The sequence below is a fragment of the Aulostomus chinensis genome, chromosome 15 (genome assembly GCF_037954235.1).
Source record: "Aulostomus chinensis isolate RoL2024-O1b breed Wild chromosome 15, RoL_Achi_v1.0, whole genome shotgun sequence".
NCBI classification, from domain to species: domain Eukaryota; kingdom Metazoa; phylum Chordata; class Actinopteri; order Syngnathiformes; family Aulostomidae; genus Aulostomus; species Aulostomus chinensis.
The window spans coordinates 7,012,631-7,035,520 of NC_141334.1; the positions used below are offsets into that span (position 1 = coordinate 7,012,631).

Genomic DNA, 22,890 nt, shown 5'->3' on the forward strand with positions numbered 1-22,890 from the left:
TTATACAATTATCTAATTGGCTCTACATTATCATTCTTCATTTGAAAAGACCTGTCATGCATTCTTGCAGATGTTTTGCCATATCTTTGCAAAATGTGGCAGTGACGTCAAGCTGGTAGAATCAGACGCTTAGGATGCATTTCTGCAGCCAAATGATGGCTTTGAACTGACACGTGAACGAATGATCTTGATCTTGGAACGTAAACTGTTCTCAGATGCCTTGGAGCTCAGCGGCGAAGCGGAGCCTAAGGTTTTCTGCTGCTAAGTGACCTTTAGTATTATATTTAGCTAAGTTGGTAAACTAGATCGCGGCCCCATCTGCCTGCTGACATTCATCCATGCGGTCTTCAAATTGAGTCATAATTTAAGTGGCAAAAACAGTCGCCACTACGATACATCGGCCTGTGTTCTGGATTAAACAGATTTATTTTTTGTCTGCCCAAAAAGAAAACATCTAAAAAAAATCAGTCTGTTCTCCAATTCAGGGAGTAGGATGAGAGGAACATCAGCAGGCTGCATTAATACTGCTTCCTCTCTGCTCGCATCCACTTGCTAGACTGTCTGGAAAATCCAGCAGCAGCAAATTTGGTGTCTGAGGACTCAAAAGTGGGTCATCGTGCCAGTGTGTTGTATATTGTAGAGTAGAATGCACACAAGCTCGAACTGATACACCGAGACTGTTGTGCATACATGCGCTGGCACAGCCAGAACAGAGAAGCAAACGGGCTGCTCTGCTCACTGGAGTGTTCTCTGCCTTCCTCAACAATCTGTCCATTGTGAGAGAAGCAGGCCGCCGATACTGAACTCTCACCATACTGGGATTAAAACGTCTGTACAACACCTAGGAAAAATATTGATATCTTGTCATCATTACAGAGTCATCACCGGAGTGAGTGAGACAAGTGATGAGAAAAACACAGCAGTGAGTGAGTGAGTGTGCGAGCAAGAGGAGGCGGGGCCATGTGGGCACGGTACTGCAGTGGTGTGTATGTCAACATGATGTCAAGGAGAGGTGTACTGCTGCTGTTGTTCCTGGAATAAATGAGTATTTGTAGCCATTTCAAGTATTGAATTATGTACGGATTCATGTTTTAGGCAGCATAAAAAGATGGGCTTGTATTTGACGAACTTATTTTTCTAGTGGCCACAAAATCGACCCCGAAGGAACCCTTAAAGATGCGGAGCGTCATATTTTCTCGAAAAGAGTTCACATCACGTCTGGATGGCAACATTCCATTGCTTTCAGGAGGGCAGAATGCACGCTCTTTCCCACACGTGTGTGTGTGTGTGTGTGTGTGTGTGTGTGTGTGTGTGTGTGTGTGTGTGTGGTGCAACTTCCCTCATTTAGCCCCCCCTGCCTTGGATGTGTACAGCAGGAACATGTCATCTATGATGTGAGGTTCCGCACTGTAGCTTTAAGATGAGGGATGCATCATGATAACAACCCTTCATTGGTTTTGGCAGATATTGAGATTAAAAAAAAAATAAAATTTATGGGTGCCAGGCTGATCGGCCCAGTTCTGCGCAAGTCTCCTTTTATCATCGGTGTCCAATAAATAAATGGTTTACGGTCTTTAAACGTTTTGATGGTAAAGAAATGCGATTTTGTCAAATCCACGTTTGCATTCATTCTCCAGTATGTATAAGATGTGAATATTAGGGCTGTCACTTTAACGCATTTAATTCGATTAATTAATTACGCCGCAAATTAACGCCTCAAAAAAATGAAGGCGAGATTAAGTATAGCACTTGAGTGGCAGTTCAATGTGCATTTTACCCAGACACAAGCATTTTAAACTTGGCCCACTGAAGGACCCGTACTTGGCAGTGTCACGTCACCTCACACACGCCTCACTGGTCAAAGTGCCTGTTTGAGACTCAGCCTGACGATGCCCTGACGTAGGTTGTACTCAATCAATGTGGATTTCAAATCTTCTCTTCTTAATGTATTCATTTGATTAGTCATGCACTACAATTTTGTAATGCCCTAGAATTCAAATTCTTTGTTTGGGGACCTTAAGCAGATACGAGATTAAAAATGCGATTAAATAGATATATTAATTACAAATCCTGTAATTAATGACATTGATTTTTTTTTAATTGCCTGACAGCACTACTGAATATATATACACATACACACACACACATACAGTACATACTCTACATATACATACATACACACACACACACACGTGTGTGTGTGTGTGTGTGTGTGTGTGTGTGTGTGTGTATATATAGGGTGCACGGTGGTGCAGTGGTTAGCACACAGCTCAGGCACGGGATCTTTCTGTGTGAGTCTGCTTGTTCTCCCTGTTCCTGTGTGGGTTCTCTCTGGTACTCCAGCTTCTTCCCACAGTCCAAAGACATCAAGAGGGGACGAGGCTGATTGATACTCTAAATTGACCGTAGGTGTGACTGTGAGTGTGAATGGTTGTCTGTCTCTATGTGTTGGCCCTGTGATGGACTGGTGACCTGTCCAGGGTGAACCCCACTCAGGCTGCTGGGATAGGCTCCAGCCCCCCCATGACCCTTAACAAGAATAAGCAAAAGACGATGGATGGATGGATGGATGGATGGAGATATATATATATATATATCTCCATCCATCTGTATCTATATATATCTATATCTATCTATCTCTCTATCTATCTATCTATCTATCTATCTATATATATATATTTTTTTTTATATATATATATATATATATGGATAGATAGATAGATAGATTTATATATATATATATATATATATATATATGCGTGTGTGTGTGTGTTTTCTATAGAAAATACCACCATCTTTGAATTTTTTTTACATTCTACTCATTTAAACTCCATGTTCTCAGGCTGTTTCTTTAACAACATTTCTCACAGATGTGATGAGCTGCTCTCATGGACTGTATTGACCCGAACGACAACACAAAGATTGTATTAATCTATTTTAATGTGGAAAAAAAAGAAAAAAAGAGCAGGCAACGTTTCTCTGCTGCCTCAACTACCAATAAACTCTCCATGCAGCGCATTCAATTCCTGCGCCGCGTTGGATTGATGTGAAATTACACCATACTTACAAATAAAATGCAAAAATTAAAAATGAAGACTGTGATGAGAAAGAGGCTTTTCTCAGGGGTGGGTGGTCAAAGTTTATGCTAATGACACACTGACTAAAAACATCTGTGTCTGTGCTTTACTCACAATTCGGGCAACTGTTCTGAGCCGGATCTTAGCAGTGCAGATAAATGAATCCATCTTGAAAGAGTTTTGCCTTTGATACACCTCACATTTCAAGGCCTTTCACGTTTAACTTCAAGGTAGTGAATGCGTCCATTTTCGGATGATTTACTTGGTGGGTTTAGAGTCTAATGGGTGTGTGATCTGCTTGACCTGCTTGATGGTTCTTCGAGGAACACCATAAAGAGCTCTTGAGAGATCTAGTCCTTTAAACCTTTTTCTGGCATGGTTGTAGGATTTCATTAACTGTCTCTGAGATTAGTCGGGAGTCCCTATAAGAAGGTCCTCAGTGTCTTCACATGGTGCCAGAGAAGCCGTATGACACATCATAGCTGCTCCCGGGAGCACTGTCGCAGGTACCGATCGTAGATTTTCTTTTACTCCTTCAGTTTTGTGTTGATGTGGACTAAAAAGTTCAATTTTTGAGAAACAAACTAGTGGTTATTTTCTTGGTTACGGTACATTAAGTTAGTATTCGAGCTTGGTGAGTTGTAACGGTAGAGATGTAGCCCCTGGTCGAGGTACTGTTACCACTTTGGATGTCTTTCCAAGATCAGGAAGCTCATGAGATGTCACGAATGGAGCAAACGAGGGAACTTGATTTATGCCGGAATGGAGGAGCTTCATATAGCCGAGCATTTCTTTCATGCGTCGCCCTTCATACCGATCCAGGCAAGTGAAAAGGGAGCTTCATTTTTCATGGATTAAAAAAAAAAAAAAAAAAAAAAAATCACGTTTCCGTTTCTCCATCAATATCACAGAGGCATTCGTACGTTTTTGATTGACATGATTGATAGATATTGATTCTTGTCCCAAGTTTAATTCTGAATTGGTTCGTTATCACCTGCAATTTTGACCATCAAGAATAACGAAGAGGATCCTGATGCTCTCGATATTTCTACCTATGTGCATGCATCTTGGGAACAAAAAAGACATTCTGCTAACTGACAGTGTTATACTGACAGTACACTGATAGTATACCATCGCTCAGAGCCCAGTGCAGCATTCTTTTATACTTCTAAAGTATCTTTCATTTGAACTCAATACCACTTTTGCACGTCTGATATCACAGCCTTCAATATCTGCTGAAGCCGATCCGATACAGTTTCTCTACAAAGTCTAAGCAGCTTGTATGCATGCGCTTTCCTTCACCTGCTGTCTGAAAATGTTGACAAACCATGGTATTTCCTAAATACCTCCATTAAGAGAGAAACACCTGACTCTTCTCTCACAGCGTGCTCCTCAGTTTTTACCCGATCACATGTTTCCAAAGCCCGATCCGCTGGTTTGGGCCATGATCGTGTCTCGTCAGGACATTCCTCTTTTAAACTGTTTTTAAATTAAACTAACAGACCCGGTACTGTATCGTGATGCAGAGCTTATATGTTATGATGTAAGATAGCGAATATTCATAGCAATCGTTCATTCATTCAGGTTGTCTTTTTCTCTGCTGAATTCTTCATTGTTTTTGACACTGAAGGAGGATGTCTCCGTGTCTATTTAGGGAACTGCTGCTGGAGGGTTGGTATTCTTCAGGTGAAAGCCACTTATAAAGTTGTGTAGAGTACGACCTTGATGTGACAAACCAGTTCCTGTGGTGGAGCGTCTCCTGTTTAAGGAAGACCAATACGACGCTTTAACTGTCTGTGTTCAAATATTAAAGCCTCACACACCGTCGGCCATGGGAGAACAGATGAGTCAGAGTATTCCCGGGATTCTCCAGGGGAGAATTCACCAGAGATGTGAGTGTCAGGAGGGACTCCCGGTATTTGCTCGTCTCCACACAGCGAATTTAAATTCAGTAATTGACAGCCAAGAATTAAAAAAAAAAGGAAATGGAGGCGGAGATAATAAGTGAGAGTGGAGAGTGTGTGAGATTACGTGGCCCGGTGCGGCCCACCACACTTCTCTGTGCTGTCTGAAAATGGAATATAGTTGTAATCAGATTGACTTGGACGGACAGACAATTCATATCTGGTCTCACCCCTCAGAGTCTGGCTGCCGGCGATGCTTTCTAGGTTAATACAGTATTAGTGCTCATGGCCAGCGAGGCTCGGCTTTGCATGGAGGTGCTGCGTTCAGCTGGACCCAGACGTTAATGAGTCATCATCTCTGCCACTCTTGTATTTTAGCTTTAACTTTCTATAAACATCCTGTTGTAACTGACGCTGACCTGCGGTGACAGAGTCAAAGAATTGGACGCAGAGGGTAGAAACTTCCACATGGCCTGCTGGGATGTTTGTGGATGAAAGAGGCAATTATTAGGTAACTCTGCCTCCTGATGAAGCTGCATCTGTAACTGCGTGTTTTAAAATATTAACCAACTCTACATGCGTCTCCTGTACAGGGTGAGGTTAGGGTTAGAGTGCTGACATTTAGCGCTTAGCGTGTGTTAAAGAAGCAGCTGTGTCATATTATGTGTTATAGTATGTGCTAAAGAATCTGTTGAACACAGACATGGAGATGTGGCTCGCAGTCATCAAAAGGTCAATTATCGCAGATTTTGTGTATCAAAATATCCTCGTCGGGGGCCACAGATATGGGATATGATTTTATCCCAATTTATTGCAAATCAATATCAATACTAAGAGCTGGAATTTTGATTCACTATTGTTTTATATATAAGTATATATATATATATATATGTGTGTGTGTGTGTGTGTATATATATATATATGTGTGTGTATATATATGTGTATATACATGTGTATATATGTATATATGTATGTGTGTGTGTGTGTGTGTGTGTGTGTATATATATATATATATATATATATATATAAATGTATATATATATATATATATATATATATATATATATAAATGTATGGATTTGCACGGCCCTGTTTTATCTGGAGTTACTCGAGTCATGTCATCATAAGTGCTGAGTCGGAGAGCAGAGCCTTCAAAAGTCTACAAAAACACTTTTCTGGCCATAATTCTGTGTGATGTCAGTCAGATATTCAGAGAATAATCTTAAATACCAGCATACACCTTTTTTTTGGGGATAAATTTACGTAGAGAGTGAAATACACACAAAATGCACATGACTGTAACACAATTGCCAAGGCCACATGATATTCACATCTCATGTTTTTCAAGATAACTTAATTTTCCACATATTTACGCCGCTATAATATTGTTCTAATCCTTTGATGAATGGGTCCTCCTCAAGAAGATTTATACTGTGTACCAGTCAATGATGACCATGTTGTCTTCAGTGATTGAAGACACTGTGATGGGCAGAAACACATTCATTCCCAGAGTTTGACGTTAATCGATACCTTTTTAATCGGCTCTGCTGCAGCAGTTAGTCGCTGCCAGACAGAAGTCTAATAACTGGCAACTATGTCATTTATTATTTTATCAGGGTAACTTGATTCAATTTCTGTCCCAGTTCACTGTATACTGATGACTTTGAACATGGGTTTGACTCAAGGGTAAGTATGAGCGCCAGAATGTAGCACAAACTCCACTCCACATACTAAAAGTCCAAGTACACACAGCCATTTTCAAGCAAAATACTGCCTTTTTGTCATTGTTGTTTTCCTTTTTTTGCACGTATTAAAGAGCGTGTTTATGAAAAGGATCCATGAGCGGGCTCCAGGATTTCCCTGCCTACAGAGCCTCGCATCCTGGATGCAGCCGTTCATCTTCCACATGACAAACTTCTGCTAAATTCTTCCGCTGCTTATCGACATTTCCTCTGCTCCATCACTGGTCAGCAGCCAGGTGACAGGGTTTGCCCTCATCCACTCTGCCTTGGTAGTTTAAACACTGGACGCTGGTAATCACTTCCTTCTTTAACACCCACTTCGTGTGATGGAATGTATTTCAGAAACACCAGATTGTGGCTGTTCACCTCCTCGATGTGTGCCTGTCACAGCGACCTTGACCTTTGACCACCAACATTCTGTCTTTTCATTCAGGCGTTCCTGAGACATGGCATCAACCAAAATATGCACACTCTCATGAGTGACAAAGATCATGGATGTTAATCTTCTCCGGCTGGTGAACAGACATTGTTGCAAAACACACTGTTTCCATGTTTAGCACGTCATGATTTTGAACATTAATTATCGCTGTTAGTTTTACATTCAAAATATGAGAACTTCTGGCACATTCGGGCTTGAAAATACCCCGTTCTCCTCTCTTCAGTGCGATGTGCTGATGTCCGCAGTCGTCTGAGCCAGGCAGTGGTTTTTATGAGTGTTTCTTTGGATGATTTCCAGAAGTGATACTTAAAAAGAGCTGCATCGGTTTTAAAACATCACATGACACAGCAGAGTCAAACACTCGTGAGGACTAAACGTGATGATGACAACATCTTCATCTCTAATCCGCATCTGAAAATCTGTTAAGCGATGTTACATCATGTGCCTGCAGATTAAGAGGGAGACCCTCCAACGCTCGAGTCATCGCAGTGATGCCGTCGTTTGCATGAGCACCTTTGTGGGTAGTAAAACAGAATGACACACGATGGAATAAGGAAAGCCTCGAACATAGATCAGACGTGGCTAAAAGATCTAAAAGTAGCAACTTTGCAGCCTTTTGTAACCTAGGATTGTGAACAGTTGAGGACATCTAATGGTAAATTTAAGAAAAACACATTGGAATTCATTTCCTGTTAATTCAGTGTAAGATGAAACCATTGTTAGTGTGATTATTCAGATTAATAATACAAGTTGTCCGATTAAAATTCAGAGTCTATGCTAACTTTTATCCCTTCATAGTTGTTGAGCTCACGTCCAAGAGCCAGGTTCTCTCACACAAGCTTAGTGTTCCGTCTCTGCTCCGTTGTTGTGTCAGAATTGAGCGAAATACAAGTGTAGGTTTAGAATATATGTTGCTTCCTCAAATACAATGTACAGACGATGCTTTCAATTCAGGAGTGTGTATCAAAGGGATGGAAGAGAAGGCTGAATGAATGATATAGAGGTACAGATTCTTGCAACCGACGTCACAGGTTGCTCCGGTTCATTTGATGTCTCGCTCCGCTCTCTGGATAAATAGTCCCCGAAAGCTTTTCTTTTGAGCTGCAAGAAACTATTGCTTTCGTCATTGGTTCATCTGTGGATTATTTTCGTGACAAATCAATGAATTGTCTGTATAATGCCTTGACAATCTAAAACTTTTTTTTTTAAATCCTCCTCGCAATCACCCAGAGAGCATCGTGACATGTTCAAATCGCTTCTTTTGTCCAAATTGGTAACTTTAAGAGTCTGTAACCAGCAAATATTTGACAGTGTTGGCAACTAATTTTCTTTCGATCCACTCATCAATGAATCAGTTGATTGTTGAAGCTTTAGTTGTTTGTCCCTTTCGCTGAAGTCTGCGGGACTTTGTTGACTCTACCCTGGAGAGTCTGAGTCAGAGGATTACATGTGCATCAGAACAAGGGACTTGAATTTAATACATCAAAGATGTATGAAAGATGACAAACAGCTAGAATAAACTGATTGTCAGGCATACCAATCATCCGCCGACCCCTGTAATCTTGTTACGTTTCATCATCTCCCAAATCTGGCTGGTAAAGTAATGGGATTTGTGCAGACGCGGTGGAGCAGGAGAAGATGTAAATGAGCAAGCAGCCGAAAGTGGGGATGAAGGAGAGGAACTTGTTCAGCAGCTGTTTTTCTTCATGTGGAAGTTTCAAACGCACTGCTTAGGTAACTGACAGAGTTCAAACATGTTGTGGTTCGTGATCCATTTAATTTAATCAACAATTATAGCATTTTTATGTAAGATGTATATGCTTTGACGCAAGATTTGGGTTCCATTAATTCAGTCATTTCTATTGTCCACCAGCATGTTCAGTCTGCAGTTTCATGTATTTTCATGATTTCTTAAATAATGCAAAATAACAAAACCCTGCAAAACCATACAAGATTTATACGGATGAACATCTGTTGTCATGAATTGTGGGGGAAATTTGTTTCATGGATTCCGGAGGATGAATTCTTTTATCACCCATCAAATATGTTTGACATTAGCGGTCAAAAGTCAAAAGATTCTGAACCTTTTGTTAATAAACTGTAATCACTTTGGTGACTAATTAGGAAGTTTCTGAACAAAGAGCATCTAATACAATGACATTGCCATCGACCCCAGCAGCACAGGAAGTTTAGCAGCGAGTTTAGCGTGGTAGCACGCAGTGCTCGAGGATGAATCGTATCGTGGTCGAATTGAGATCGATGCAGATCATCAAAATTGATTGAAATATTGAAATCATAATATGGCCTTTGGCAAAAGGAAGAAACTATGCTTAAAAAAGTGCTGGAGTGGGAAGATTACGCCGTCATCATTTCAATGTGATTTTTATTTGAAATGTGAGTCATGAAAGAAGAACTTATTCTGTCTAATACTGTTAATCATATTGACATTTTTAAATCGCTCAAAATAATCATAATTAGATGGTGTTTTTTTTCCAAAGTGTTTTTTTTTTTTTTCCCTTAAATTTGTATTTTTTGCTTGCAGGCTGATCTGTGAACGCCTCTCTTCTCATATAAATGATCTCTGCACTTTGTCTTTCTCCCTCTTTCACCCCCTTCCACACCCACCCCTACCTCCCCCAAAGCGCTTTTGTCTAACAGGAGAATGAGGAAGAGGAGGAACAGGAAATCTTGGGAGCGCCGTGGAAAGTTTCTGTAAAGTCTCAATGAAAGCATTGGAAGAGCCTGTCTAGTATTTGAATCAATGGCCAAGAAAGGGCGTGCAAAGGGTGAGAAGCCTGAAGCGCTCATCTCTTCCCTGCAAGCAGCCAATGAAGATCTCAGGTCCAAGCTGACTGACATTCAGATAGAGCTGCACCAAGAAAAATGCAAGGTACCGAAACACAACGCATCTCGTCACGTCTGACATAATAGGTCGTATCATACCTGACGTTCAAAGTCAGCTCTGTACCACTACTACAGCTGTGTAATGTGTTGAAGTCTTCTTGATCCATTGAATGTCACTGAAGTTTTAGGGCCCTGAAACAACCTTTGGACATGAGCAGTTGCACCCATGTACAGTCTGTGGCACGTGCTCAGATGACCTGTATGTATCACATGTTTTCAGTTAATGGTTGCCTATAGTTGTTTTTGCAACATGATCCATAGTAAAGGACTTTGGCATCATCAACCTCACCCCCGAGACCAGAGACCGTCTCTGGCCAAGGTCACATATGTTATCAGAGTAGGGGAGGCCAGCAGGTGATGTGAGTGTGCTGACCTGAGATCATCACATTTAAAATGTTTTATATCATCAGTCTGTATTGTAACACTTCCATGGAAGCCACTCCCACCGTAATCAAAGATGTGTTTGTTTCACGTATGTATACGCTCTATAGACTCAGTGGGCGCTCAGCGTGCCGATGAGGCTACAGATGGTCCATGAAAGGTTGTTGCTTTCATGCGAATGCACAGCTAGTTGTAAAACAGTGCTGGAGAGATGATTTGATCTAATTATTAATTGCAATAATGGCTTCCAACAATTTCAAAAGCAAGATAATGAAAATAGAATCGCAAATGCGCCACATGCCATTAACTTTATTGTGATTGAGCTCCTCGCTGAAAGCCTGCAGAGGTGTCCGCGCCGCTCGGCCACACAGAGATTGACCCTGTTTATGTGATCTATCTCTCTTTTCCTCCAACACTGAGATAATGTGTTCACCGCCGGTTTGTCTGTCAGCAGGAAAACTCCACACAATGTTTGGTGACAGTTATGGAACGATAGAACTCGAGGTACAATTGATTCGATTTCGGAACTGACTTGGATCGGGATGATGTTGTTGATATTTTCAGTTTGCTTTCCATTATTCAAACTTCCATTGTTATGCATTGTTAAAACTTCAGTAAATCAGAAATATTACCACAGTCATGGTCAGTTGACAGGCTTTTATTTTGTACTCTATGAATCAGTCACTCCTACATCTCCTACCCGGACTTTTTTGAGCTGATCTAATGTGTGAAGATCCATGGTATTGGATCAGTTAGTTGATCATGTCTGTCATCGCTAAGAGCAGCACGGTCAGTTCCCTGCGGTCGTTCCAACATTTAACTACTCCTCCCCACTCTCCAGGGACACGGTGTACAAAAGCCATCAAGGTATACGAGTGATATCAAGGGTTTGTAAAAACAAAATCCAATGTGGCTGAATCCAGTATGCAGTTTTTAACTCACCTTAAACTCTAACCTTCAAATTTTTAATGCAGTACAAACTGTCGCAACCCCATTAACCTCTAGCTGAAGCAATCCTCACATACGGGTTTAGGTGAGAGTGGAAATGTGAATGTGCTACCTTGGTCCTCATTGTAAACTATGTACATTGTTTATACAGTAAGCTATACATACTGCCCTGAGTTAATGCACAGCCACACTACAGTACATCCTTCTTTCATTGTAAGGATGCCTTTGCAGTGCGCCTGTTAATATTCCTCTGTTGACTTTGTATGTACAGAACCTGTCACACGGCCGAACAGCATATGCTACTCATGCCTCTTTGTCTTACGTGTACAAAACCAGCAACAAGTGAAGAACTGCCAGTAAATCATTTTCCTCAGGTCTCAATAAAGAAGTTCTCTGTCTTTGGAGATCATCACCTAATGTGGTTGAAATGTCCCTCACATCCCAAATGGAAAGTACACCCTTGTGATGTAATCAAATGTGTGAGGTTTGGAAACGATCTGACCATGTGGAGTCAATTACAGTTTTGTGTTTTATCGTGAAATATCAAAATTGGCCACATCGCTATGGTAGCACTGTTCAGCAAAGCTAACGTAGTTCGTAATGTGTTTCTGATCAAAACTGAGGTGGATCCGATTGACCCAACTATTAAACAATTTTTTTTTTAAATGATGTCATTTCCTGTTTGCACCGGTTGGTACTATGACTTATCTGCCCCTGGATATGATGGGTTATTGTAATCCTGCTGACAGACAGACAAACAGAATCCTCAAAAAAACAAGACCTCATTGGTGGTAATAACAAGGTAATAACTTGGTAATGATAATATCTTATCGGTATTTTGGATGAGCGTGAATACTGGTAATGTTTAGAAGCTGAATTAAATAAAAAAAATATCCCTGAGTGACAGCTACCTGGTAATACAAATCAAAAATGTTTGTAACCTCAATCCACTCTCCTCTTTAGGTGAGCAAGCTGGAGCGCGACAAGGTGCAGGAGGTGAAGCGAGTGCGAGAGCAGGAGCAGCACCGTCACACCGCCATGCTAACGGAGCAGCGGGCAAAGTGGCACGAGGAGAAGCAAAAGGAGCTCCAGGCTCTCAGAGAAAACCTGACACGGCAACATGAGCAAGAACTGGCCCGTCACGCCAAAATAAAGGACCAGGAGAACCAGAGGCTCAAAGCTGCGCTGAGTGCTATGCGGGACGGTAGTGGGGAGAAGGTGAGGTAAAGCCAGGGGAGGCGAGATGATGGGAACTAAAGCCCAAGTGCAAGTTAATATCATTGTATGAGTTCAAGACTGGGTGAAGTTGGGTTTTTGAGGAAAAACTGGCTCCATGATGTCACCTGACATCATATCAGCAAATAGCATTATTCTGTTGCAATAGCCGTGTTTCAGCCAGTAGAGGGCAGTCACTATGCATATTGGACTACATGTGGACATTTGCATGAAATGTCAATACTTGGATCTGATCCTCAGGTGCGTACAGCACTGACCCTGGAAGCTAAGGAGGAGGCTCGTCGCTTCTTTGACCAGGAGAGAGTGAAGCTCCTTCAGGAGATTCATGAGCTGAAGACCTCTAAGAAGCAGACGGATGAAGCCCTCAGCAATATGATCCAGGCTGACAAGATGAAGGCTGGCGACCTCCGCGTGGAGCACCAGCAGCACCAGGAGCAGATCTCCAAGATCAAGTGGGACTGTGAGAGGGACATCCGCAGACTAGTACGCAGAATCACTGCAACTACACACTTAACAAATCACAAATGCTGTATATGATGACCAGCCACTGCTGACTTTGGATGTGCACATAGATGTTTTAGAGCTACAGGGAAACTTGACAGGGTTTTTTAATGGCTTGCATGTTCAGTTTCAAGTATGTCTTAAAGTCAGTCGAAACTGATTGAATTCTGAGAATCTATCGATCCCAATTCTATTGATTTTTAGACAGTCGTCTCGTGACTGTAGGATAGATTTGAGCCTGCCAGGGTTTTCCCAGTTTTCATGAACCCAGCAGAATAGTTAACTGGCCTCACTGACATCTTGGCTCGGTGATTAGATTCTTCCATTAATAGTCTTTGAAAAGATTTGCAGGTGATAAATGACTTTTTATTGGACATAATAATTCAATAAATTACTTCCTGAATCAAAATTACAGTCAGGGTTTCCTCCAATATTTCTTTTGCACAGACTGACAGCCGAAACAATCGTATCAATTTCTGCATTCTTTTTGATTCTTTAAAAAAAAAACAAAAAAAAAACACTGGAATTTTGCATTATTTTTCTGTTTTTTTTTCTCCAACTCTTGAACTGTTGACTTTTACCATGTGACGTTATCTGCTGATCTTCATGTGCTAAAATGTCAGTAAAAATCAGAGGGATTGGCAGAGTGTCACTTGGAGAGCGATTTCACAGTCGTGTCTGAACGCCCTCACAATCTGCTTCTTTTCAGGTGGATGAAATCAAAGCTAAAGACCGGACAATCTTCTCTCTGGAGAAGGAGCTGGAGTCAACAACAGGATTCTTACAGAAGCTGCAGCTTCAGAAGGATGCCCTGGATGAGCAACTGTTCCTGGTCAAAGAGGCTGAGTGTGGTCTGGGAAGTCCCAAAAGAGAGATTCCAGGCAGAGCAGGAGATGGAGCCGAGCACTGCGGCAGCCCGGTAAGTAACTAGAAACCTCTCAGGGAGTGCAGACCTCACTTTCCTGCTCAGTGTCTCACTAAGTCTGCGAACAGCTACGAGGAAAGCGTGGCTATACTGAATATTATGTTGCAGGCTTATCAGGCTCATTTCCTGTTACATAAATTCAGCTGGTAGATGTCTTCAACAAACAAACAAAAAAATAAATGCCACCAAAAATGTCCATGACAAAGGTAATTGATATCAGCGTCGTCATTTTTCCTACTTCTTCCACCTTGCTCTTTCTCTGGCCTTCATGTCACGTTGTAGTTCCAGTTTATCAGGACTGGATATCCAGAAATGATATATTTTTAATGAGATAAGAGGCTGATAAGTTTTTCACACTTGGTCAGATTTCTGGGAACACGAGAGACACGAGGCAGTAAAAACACGATTCCTCAAAGTCTCGTGATCACCCCAAAGTAAGAAAGAAGGAAACAGCAATCGTCATGGTTTAAGCGTGTTAACTCATGACTCACTATTAATGCAACAACTCATGGGGCCTAGATTCAGTGACCACAAGGAGAAATGAAAAGGGGCTGGCAATCCTGATTAGCGCATCAAAAGACATGGAGTAGCTAAATAACCACAGCAAACAAACAGGTCAACAAGGATATGTAAGGTTCTCCGTGACTGATTTGCGAATGTTATTTCATTTTTGTTTTATTCGATTTAACATTCTTGTTTACATGCTTATTCCTGGTGAGTAGAGAATACACATAAATGAAAGTGAAGTTTTTTAATATAATTGAATTGCTGAGCAGAATTGAATTGTACTTTTATCTGAATAACTTACTTTACCGCTCGTACCTCCTGTTTGAGCTTTAATTCTCTAATTGTTGCGAAGGACGATTAATCATATTGTCAATACTTTTTTTGTGTGTCAGGACCTGAGGAGAAATCAGAGGCGCATGGCTGAGCTCAATTCAACCATCCGCAAATTGGAGGATCGCAACTCGCTGTTGGTTGATGAACGGAATGAACTGGTATGAAAACAAATGTTAAACTATCCCCTTTTTCCTCACATTTCCCGTTTCATGTTGCTGGCCACCTTTCTCGTATCAGCCATGGTTGAATAATTGCCTGTGTTCGTTTCTCCCTCCAGCTGAAGCGAGTTCGAGAGTCGGAGAAGCAGTGCAAGCCGCTGCTGGACAAGAACAAGCTGCTGAGTAAGAGGAACGATGATCTGACCCAGACTATCCAGAAGATGGAGGATAAGCTGAGAAGTCTGGTCAAGGAGAACCTGGAGATGGTGAGAACCGAATCAGATCAGCGTCATACACTCACCAAACGCTTCATTCTTCATTCGGAGTATTTAGTACGACGACATCCCCCGCTATGACCTCAGTAATACTCACGGGGGTCCACCGATGTTTTGGGGGGCTTTAAGTATGTCACTTATTAGTAAGTCAAGGAGGCCGATGGTTGCTCAGATGCCAAGATTTACAGGAAGTCAAACCCGAACAGGAAGCTACCCTGAAATAAACATTCAACTTTTGTGTAAAACATAAAATATTTGAAAAAAAGAAGTGCTTTATTTTATTTAAAATGAAATCAAATGACTAAATGGAATGATGAATTCAAATATTTAAACGAATATAAATCACCCCATTTGAATACAGAGATAGCACAAAAATAGCAGGCGCTCCTAGACGCTCTTGAGACCTGAACCTCTGCACTGCTCGCCGTTTAAACTTGACCCGTGAGTACTCCTGGAGTAAATGGTACAGGCTTGAATGGCAAATGGATGTCGGGATCTGAGAGGATTTGTCTTCTCTCTGGTTTGTGCCTGCAGAAGGAGAAGATCAGCTCCCACCCTCCCCTAAAAAAGCTGAAGTCACTGAATGACCTGGACCAGGCCCACGATGACCAGGAAATAGCCTTCCTCAAGCTCCAAGTGCTGGAGCAGCAGAGCATGATCGATGAGCTGACAAGAGTAGGCTTTTTTTTTGTTGGTGATTAAATACGATTTAAAGCTGCATACACATATGAGGCGGTTTGTTTATCTTTTTGGTCACTGATTGACGTTCTATTGGTTGCTAAGGTAACCTTCTTGTGTGTCTCCTTCCTTTTTGTTGTCACTTCAGTCGTGTCACTCAGAACTGCCATTAGATTAACTGTTTAGCTTCCCGAATTGTTCCACCAGCAGCTGTTTGTACTTGTCATCGTTGTCGCTGAATGAGTTGTTTTGTGTCTAAAACGAGTCCTGTGGCTGACATTGTCTCCTTCTCACAGCAATCAGTTTGTAAGTCATTTCTTGTTTTCATTTTAAAAAGAGAAGAAGTGGATTGTGGTCATATTTTTTTCCTCTTCATTTGTGTGTCGTTCCAGGATCGGGAAAAACTACTGAGGAAGAAAAGGCATAAAAGAAGTTCCAGGCCAATAAAGGTAGAGGGAAATTAATTAGTAGGTGACTGTTAATATTAGACATTAACACGAGGCCATTGGACACGTTGAAAATTAAACTTCCTTCTCTGCAGAGACACATTGTGGTAGACACCTTCTTTGGTTATGATGAAGAGTCCATGGATTCTGAATCATCCTCAGTGGCTTCGTTCCGGATGGACAGGACCCCCGCTACTCCCGATGAGGACCTTGATGAGGTGAGAACTTGACTTATTTTCATCCAGCTGCTCAGAAAGATTGTTGACATTTATGTCCATATCCTGAAAAGGATGTGTTTTTATCTCTTTTAACTCCTTCCATCAAATCAAATTTGTAGCTGTGTAACCTTTAACCTCTGTCATGCCAGGGTCTAGCCAACGAGGAGTCGGAGCTGCGTTTCCGTCAGCTAACCAGGGAGTATCAGGCCTTACAGCGGGCCTACGCCCTGCTGCAGGAACAAAAGGGAGGCATATTGGACGCTGAGATGGAAGCTAAGGTACGCACACCAGCGGGACATTATTTCTGGAGTCCGATTTTCTTGAACCCATTAGAAAACTGTAACAGCAACAAAAAACAAAAACAGGTGGCTTCAATGTGACATCATCGTGTTAAAAATAAACATGCAGATATTATTCAGTGCAATCTGTAAAACAGTTCCACTTATCCTCAAAAAAAGACATTTTATTGAATCCCCCTCACATTTTGATTGTGGACACAAGGACGTGACCTGGAACAGGACTGGTGCATGGAGGAATAGTCGGGTCACTCTCAGTCAGACACGTCGGAGGTGTAACGGAATTATTTGATGGTATTGTTGTCATATGGCTGTGGTAAGGCTATGGAAATTGAGTTATGCATTATTTGATTATCTCCAGATATTTACTCTAGCACATGATTTGAAAAAAACAACACATTTTTCATTTGTTCTATTGTGTAAGACGTAATTTCATATCTCTATAATTTCAAGACAGTGTTATTCAGTTAAGAATGGTTTACTCACTTTCACTGCTCAGTATACCGTCACAGATGTCTTATCAAGGACATCTATTTCAGGATAGTTGGCACATTAGCACAGGAATAAGAAAAATGCTAATTTATTCATCATGAGCTGAGGGTGTGAGCCAGTTTACATCTTACAAAAAAACTGCACCTTTAAATTTGGCACTGTGGTTTGAAATCGGACAAAGTCGAATGTAAACTGCGACGGACTGGCTGGTGGAGGCGTAAAAACGTGAGGCGCTTACTTATTTAGACGAAGAGTCATGACAGAATGTCTGATTTCAGGTGTGTCGGTCTCCTCACGCGTTCTGGTGGCTGCTAACTCACTGTTTTGTTCATGTTCCAGGCTCAGGAGCAGATCCAGGCAGACGTTCTCAGGTATAAAGCCAAAATAGAGGACCTGGAGAAGGAACTGACCCTGAAGGGACAGGTAGGACTCAAAAGCACAGAGATTCATGCCAATGCATTTGCATAGAGAATGAATAAAAATAACATTAAATTCCCATGATGCATTCCAGCATATCCAGTAGATAGATATTAATGGAAAATAGCATGTTTGTGTCATCGAAGTTGCTTTCGTGGCATTCTGTTCTTACATCTCTGAAAAGACCACACGGAAGTCTGTAATAAGATATTTTGACTCTTTCCACATAATTAAGTTACTTTTAATTGACGCTTAAGTTGTTTTGCAACGGTTTCTTTCTCTTTTTCAGAAAATACCAAAAAGAAAAAAAATTCTTTTGAGAGACCAAATTTGAATGTGCGTGATTCAGGGGCATTAATTTACAGTTGTTAAGTTGTTGTACAATGTAACTACATTTTTATCAGTGCAAAGCTATTTTTGGCAGCTTAAATTGCACATATTTGTCCGTTTCACAGATCCCTCCTAGGGTGCACGATCGAACAGAAATTCATCTTTTGCGTGAAAGTGGCAACTTGAATTTTGCAGATGCAACAGCTGGAAAATGAAGAAACAGAAATTAGGAATTCTTTCTCATGGGGGCCAGCCAAACATTTTCTGTCGTCAGATATTTTGAGCACTCAGATTTTGACAAATTGAGGATCGTAAATACTATTTAGGACAGAATCCCCGTCATCAAAGAGTTAAACACATGAAGAAAGAATAAATACAGGCCTTAATTTAACTTGAAGGCCACTGTAACTTCACCACGAGATGCCACCTAATCCTGCTCGTTAGTGCCTCTCATTAGCTGCACAAGCTGTAGCAGAATACCTCTTGAATGTTTTGCATTTATAGCATAAACTGTCTTTGTTCTAAATCAGGACTCCAAATGGGTGGAAGAGAAGCAACTTTTCTTACGAAGGAATCAGGAGCTTTTAGACAAGGTTTGATGAAAATGTTCTTAGCTGCGAAACACTTTCTTACCGCTACATTTACTTCTGTTTCCCTACTGTCACTGCAATGTACATTCATAGAGAACTACCACTTCCTGTCTCTTTGATTCGGGTTCTGTATGTGTTCCAGGTGGATAAGATGGAGTCTGAGTGCAGTCGGGTGCATCAGGAGCTACAAGACTCTAAAGACCAAAATGAACTGTTAGAGTTCAGGATACTGGAGTTAGAGGTTAGTCAAGGCCGGCCAAATGCTTCTGTTTGATGAAAAAACAAGATTGTTGTAATTGTGAAGCAGCGCCAAAGGAAACGTTAAAAAAAAAACTCTTACTAATTAGGTTGAAGGTCTAAAACGTGAGAGGCTAAATATTTTATCCAGACTTTACTGAATTCTACAAAATGATAAACTATGTAATATTGGATTAAAGCAAAATTGGATATCCTGTTGGACATTCTCAAGTCACTGTTGTGGATTTGTCTAAATTATTTTCAGCTGTTGTGATCTCATTCTCTTGTTTCCTGGCATGCAGTCTTGAGAAATTTCATTTTTCAGGAAGTAAGATACACCCAGGTTTGAAGGAACAAGCCAACTTTTGCGCAAATAGACTGATTTAACCTCCTCGCCACAGCCAGACAAGTTGATAGATCTCCCTCTCTCCTCTCTGCTGCATTAGGGAGCCGAGACCCACAGAGACCAGCTGACCTCTGCTCAGCTTAGCACAGTCAACGGTACTGGCAGTGAAGGCCATGATGGACAAATCAAGATCCTGAACCGTATCCATTTAAAACAGAACACACACGAAGGACTACATGTAGCATTAGCTGAGGGAGCAAGACGGAGCTATGCTAAATTACTGACCAACTACCATTCATTGCACTCAGCTAACTACCTGCGGCAGTCAGCTAGCTGGTCTCAATGGGTCTCAGGTTGATGCTGCACACTCAGACAAGAGAAAGGCATCCATCCTCTTGTCCAGGTCTGGGAAGGATGGCAAATAAGCATTTGTCCCCCAAAAAATGTTGGAGTTTTCCCTTGAAATGAGTGTGATGTGATTCATCATATCAAGATGAGAAGACTTGTGACAAATGGGAGATACTCCCCTCTCTATGTGAAAATAATATTTCATTTTGCAAAAACCTTGTGGTTCTTATCCAACTGGAGGCAGAGATGGATTCCTTTGTGTAATCCCCCTGAAATTAAAAAAAGGAGGATAAATTGTAAGCCTGGATTGGGTGTATGTCTCGGCGCACTCTGGGCTGCTAGAAAATACGGTCCTGTGTGGTCCTATCCACCTCTAAATGTCATCTGAGATATCACATCTCTGTGTGTCCTCAGTACATATCACGCTTCATCAGAACCAAACTTTGTCAGAATATGACACAAGACCTGGTGTGCCTAATTATAAAAATTGATTTTTAAATATAAATAAAACCAACAACAATACAACTTTTATCCTGGTGTGATTACAAATCTTGAGAGAACAGAGAGAGTAAATGTTGCAGCTGATTCCTCAGTAGGAAATAAGGTGTGTTCATCTCCTTGTAGGAGCGTGAGAGGAGGTCGCCTCCATTCAATCACTTGAGGATGCATCCCTTCTCCGAGGGAGTCAGTGCACTGCAGATCTACTGCATGAAGGAGGGGGTCAAGGTAGGCACTTAAAGGAACTGCCCTCATATCACTGCAGTTCATCACCTTTTTCAGCCGGGGATCCCGCTGACATACGGCACACGGCTCATCGCTTGCAAGGTGGCTTTGTATCGTACCTGTTTCATTGCCACTTAACAAGCAACAATCAAAGAATAGCCACGCCTCCCATCTACATGTCAAGAGGTTCTCGTCATGTAATACGTCAAATCAAATGTTAGTTTTATCTCTATGTGTCTGACAGGTTTTATTTTTCTGTCTGCCACAGGATGTTTGCATACCAGATCTCATCAAACTTCTAGATATCCTTGGAGACAACGGGGTAATCCACATGGATATTTACTCCATTCCATTTTATTCATTTACAAGGACAACATACAGAAATGAACATATCTATAAATGTGCCGGTCTGAGCTACCTGACTAATTTCAAACTATAATTTCAAACTATGGTCTTCTGGTGACATGTTCTTTTTTTTTTTTTTATTCAGAAAACAAAGACCTAAAAATAGTAGGAATGAGTATCACAATTTCTCAAGCCATGCATAGCAACAGGATATGGAAAGGCACCAGCAGTAACAAGCGTCATTTTAGTACAAAAATCCAAGCAACATAAAGTAATACCAACCATTACCATCCATAGCATTCCATCACAGAGAGCTACATATTTTATACATCAACATTTTACGTATCAGTCATTACTACGTAACTTTTTTCCCCTCATTGTATAGAACCTAAGAAATGAGGAGCAGGTGGCCATTATCCAGGCGAGCACTGTTTTATCACTAGCAGAAAAGGTGAGTTCGGAGCCCTCATCTTTGTCGGTAACGGTCAAATCAGGTCCAGAAAGGATTGCACTGCATCCATTTCCATTTCTCTGTCGCCCTCTAGTGGATTCAACAAATTGAAGGAACGGAGGCTGCGCTACACCAGAAGATGATGGACCTAGAGATAGAGATGGTGATGACAACAGTCGTGTAGAGGACAACAGAATGTTTTCAGTCTCTAAATTGACATTTTATCAACTCCTCATGAATATTTTCTCAATTTTGTTGATTTTATCCACACAGGAGATGTTCTGTAAACAGAAAGGATATCTAGAGGAGGAGCTGGACTACAGAAAGCAAGCCCTGGACCAGGCTTACATGGTAAGGTTGTTCAAATCCTAAGTTATTGAAATTAACTGCCAACTGCCATTTAGAGATAACCACATCACATGAACCAGCAGGGTTAAAGGACCCAAATTTAGAAGACCGGTCCACTCAGTCATTTTCATGGTAAATCGTCTTAAAGGCTTCTTTGAGCTAAAGGCATCAAGTCCTCAAACAAATGAATAGGGGCGGAGCATGGAAATGTGTCTGACATCAGAAGTAATATCACTTCTCCTCCTCTCAACAGCAAATCCAGGAGTTGGAAGCGACCTTATACAACGCCTTGCAGCAGGACAAGGTTATTACATTTACCAGCATATTAAAGCCATACTAGGAAAATCCCCTTTTTGAAATAACATAATTCTTAAAAAATGTGAAGAAATGCGTCACCAAAAACAATTCGCTTTTGTAATGCGTCCTTGTGATCGTGCAAATGTCATTAATTTGGAACATTAGCATTATTTACAGCATACGTGACCTGACTGATGACATGATTTATTTTAAATTAATGTGATAATTAATTAATTATCACCACATTCGATCCTATGAGATGAGATGAGATGAGCTGAATTTACATTTTGAAAATGTGATCCATAAGGTAAATTTTAACTGTTTTTAAAAATGTGAGTTGAGAAGTGAGGTCGTTTTCTAGACTTCTGTTTGATTGTACTGCCCTCATTTGGCCAGCATAAATAATGCAAGTTCAAGTGACTTGACCAGGGCCTTCCCTTTTCAGCGAGGCAGGCTACGTCTTTTGAGAGGAATGGATTAAGCCAATACCGATGAATTAAACTATAATCTGATTATCAAACACGATGTTTTATCAAAGAACAATAAGTTGGCAGCTTTTTCAAACGAGCTCATGACCTGTACTCCAGCTGAGGCCTATCTCCTTGCTGCAGGTGATAAAGTACGGCGAGCCCCTGGATGAGCTTCAGAGAGACGAGCTGCGGACGGCGGTGGAGAAGCTGAGGAGGCAGATGCTGAGGAAGAGCCGAGAGTACGACTGCCAGATCCTCCAGGAGAGGATGGAGCTGCTGCACCAGGCCCACCAGGTCTGTGTGTGACAACGGAACTCTGTTTGAGAACATGCTGATAGACGGTCAGAGGGCTGATCCCTCTCTTTCAAAAAGTCTGCTTTAATACGTCTCCATAAAGAAACAAGCCAATCTGTATTTTCTTAATTAATGTTTACAGAGAATTCGTGACCTTGAAGACAAGACAGAAATCCAGAGGAGGCAGATTAAAGACCTGGAGGAAAAGGTAGGCCTTGTGGATGACTCTCCACT

The 22,890-nt window shown here is 41.3% G+C and overlaps 1 protein-coding gene across 2 annotated transcripts in view; it reads left to right on the plus strand.

The window, feature by feature from the left end:
- The window catches only part of jakmip2 (janus kinase and microtubule interacting protein 2), a 29,127-nt gene that overhangs the window by 2,432 nt on the left and 3,805 nt on the right, over window positions 1-22,890 (plus strand). For both annotated transcript variants that reach the window (XM_086226971.1, XM_086226972.1), the window contains exons 2-22: window positions 9,805-10,052; window positions 12,359-12,613; window positions 12,872-13,114; window positions 13,842-14,051; window positions 14,957-15,055; window positions 15,175-15,321; window positions 15,865-16,005; window positions 16,401-16,457; window positions 16,550-16,672; window positions 16,822-16,950; window positions 17,800-17,883; window positions 18,738-18,800; window positions 18,940-19,038; window positions 20,353-20,454; window positions 20,720-20,773; window positions 21,182-21,247; window positions 21,342-21,410; window positions 21,521-21,598; window positions 21,849-21,899; window positions 22,504-22,656; window positions 22,799-22,864. In XM_086226971.1, the coding sequence (XP_086083097.1) occupies window positions 9,924-10,052; window positions 12,359-12,613; window positions 12,872-13,114; window positions 13,842-14,051; window positions 14,957-15,055; window positions 15,175-15,321; window positions 15,865-16,005; window positions 16,401-16,457; window positions 16,550-16,672; window positions 16,822-16,950; window positions 17,800-17,883; window positions 18,738-18,800; window positions 18,940-19,038; window positions 20,353-20,454; window positions 20,720-20,773; window positions 21,182-21,247; window positions 21,342-21,410; window positions 21,521-21,598; window positions 21,849-21,899; window positions 22,504-22,656; window positions 22,799-22,864 (2,418 nt within the window). In that variant the 5' untranslated portion in view covers window positions 9,805-9,923. The remainder of the gene's footprint in view (window positions 1-9,804; window positions 10,053-12,358; window positions 12,614-12,871; window positions 13,115-13,841; window positions 14,052-14,956; window positions 15,056-15,174; window positions 15,322-15,864; window positions 16,006-16,400; window positions 16,458-16,549; window positions 16,673-16,821; window positions 16,951-17,799; window positions 17,884-18,737; window positions 18,801-18,939; window positions 19,039-20,352; window positions 20,455-20,719; window positions 20,774-21,181; window positions 21,248-21,341; window positions 21,411-21,520; window positions 21,599-21,848; window positions 21,900-22,503; window positions 22,657-22,798; window positions 22,865-22,890) is intronic.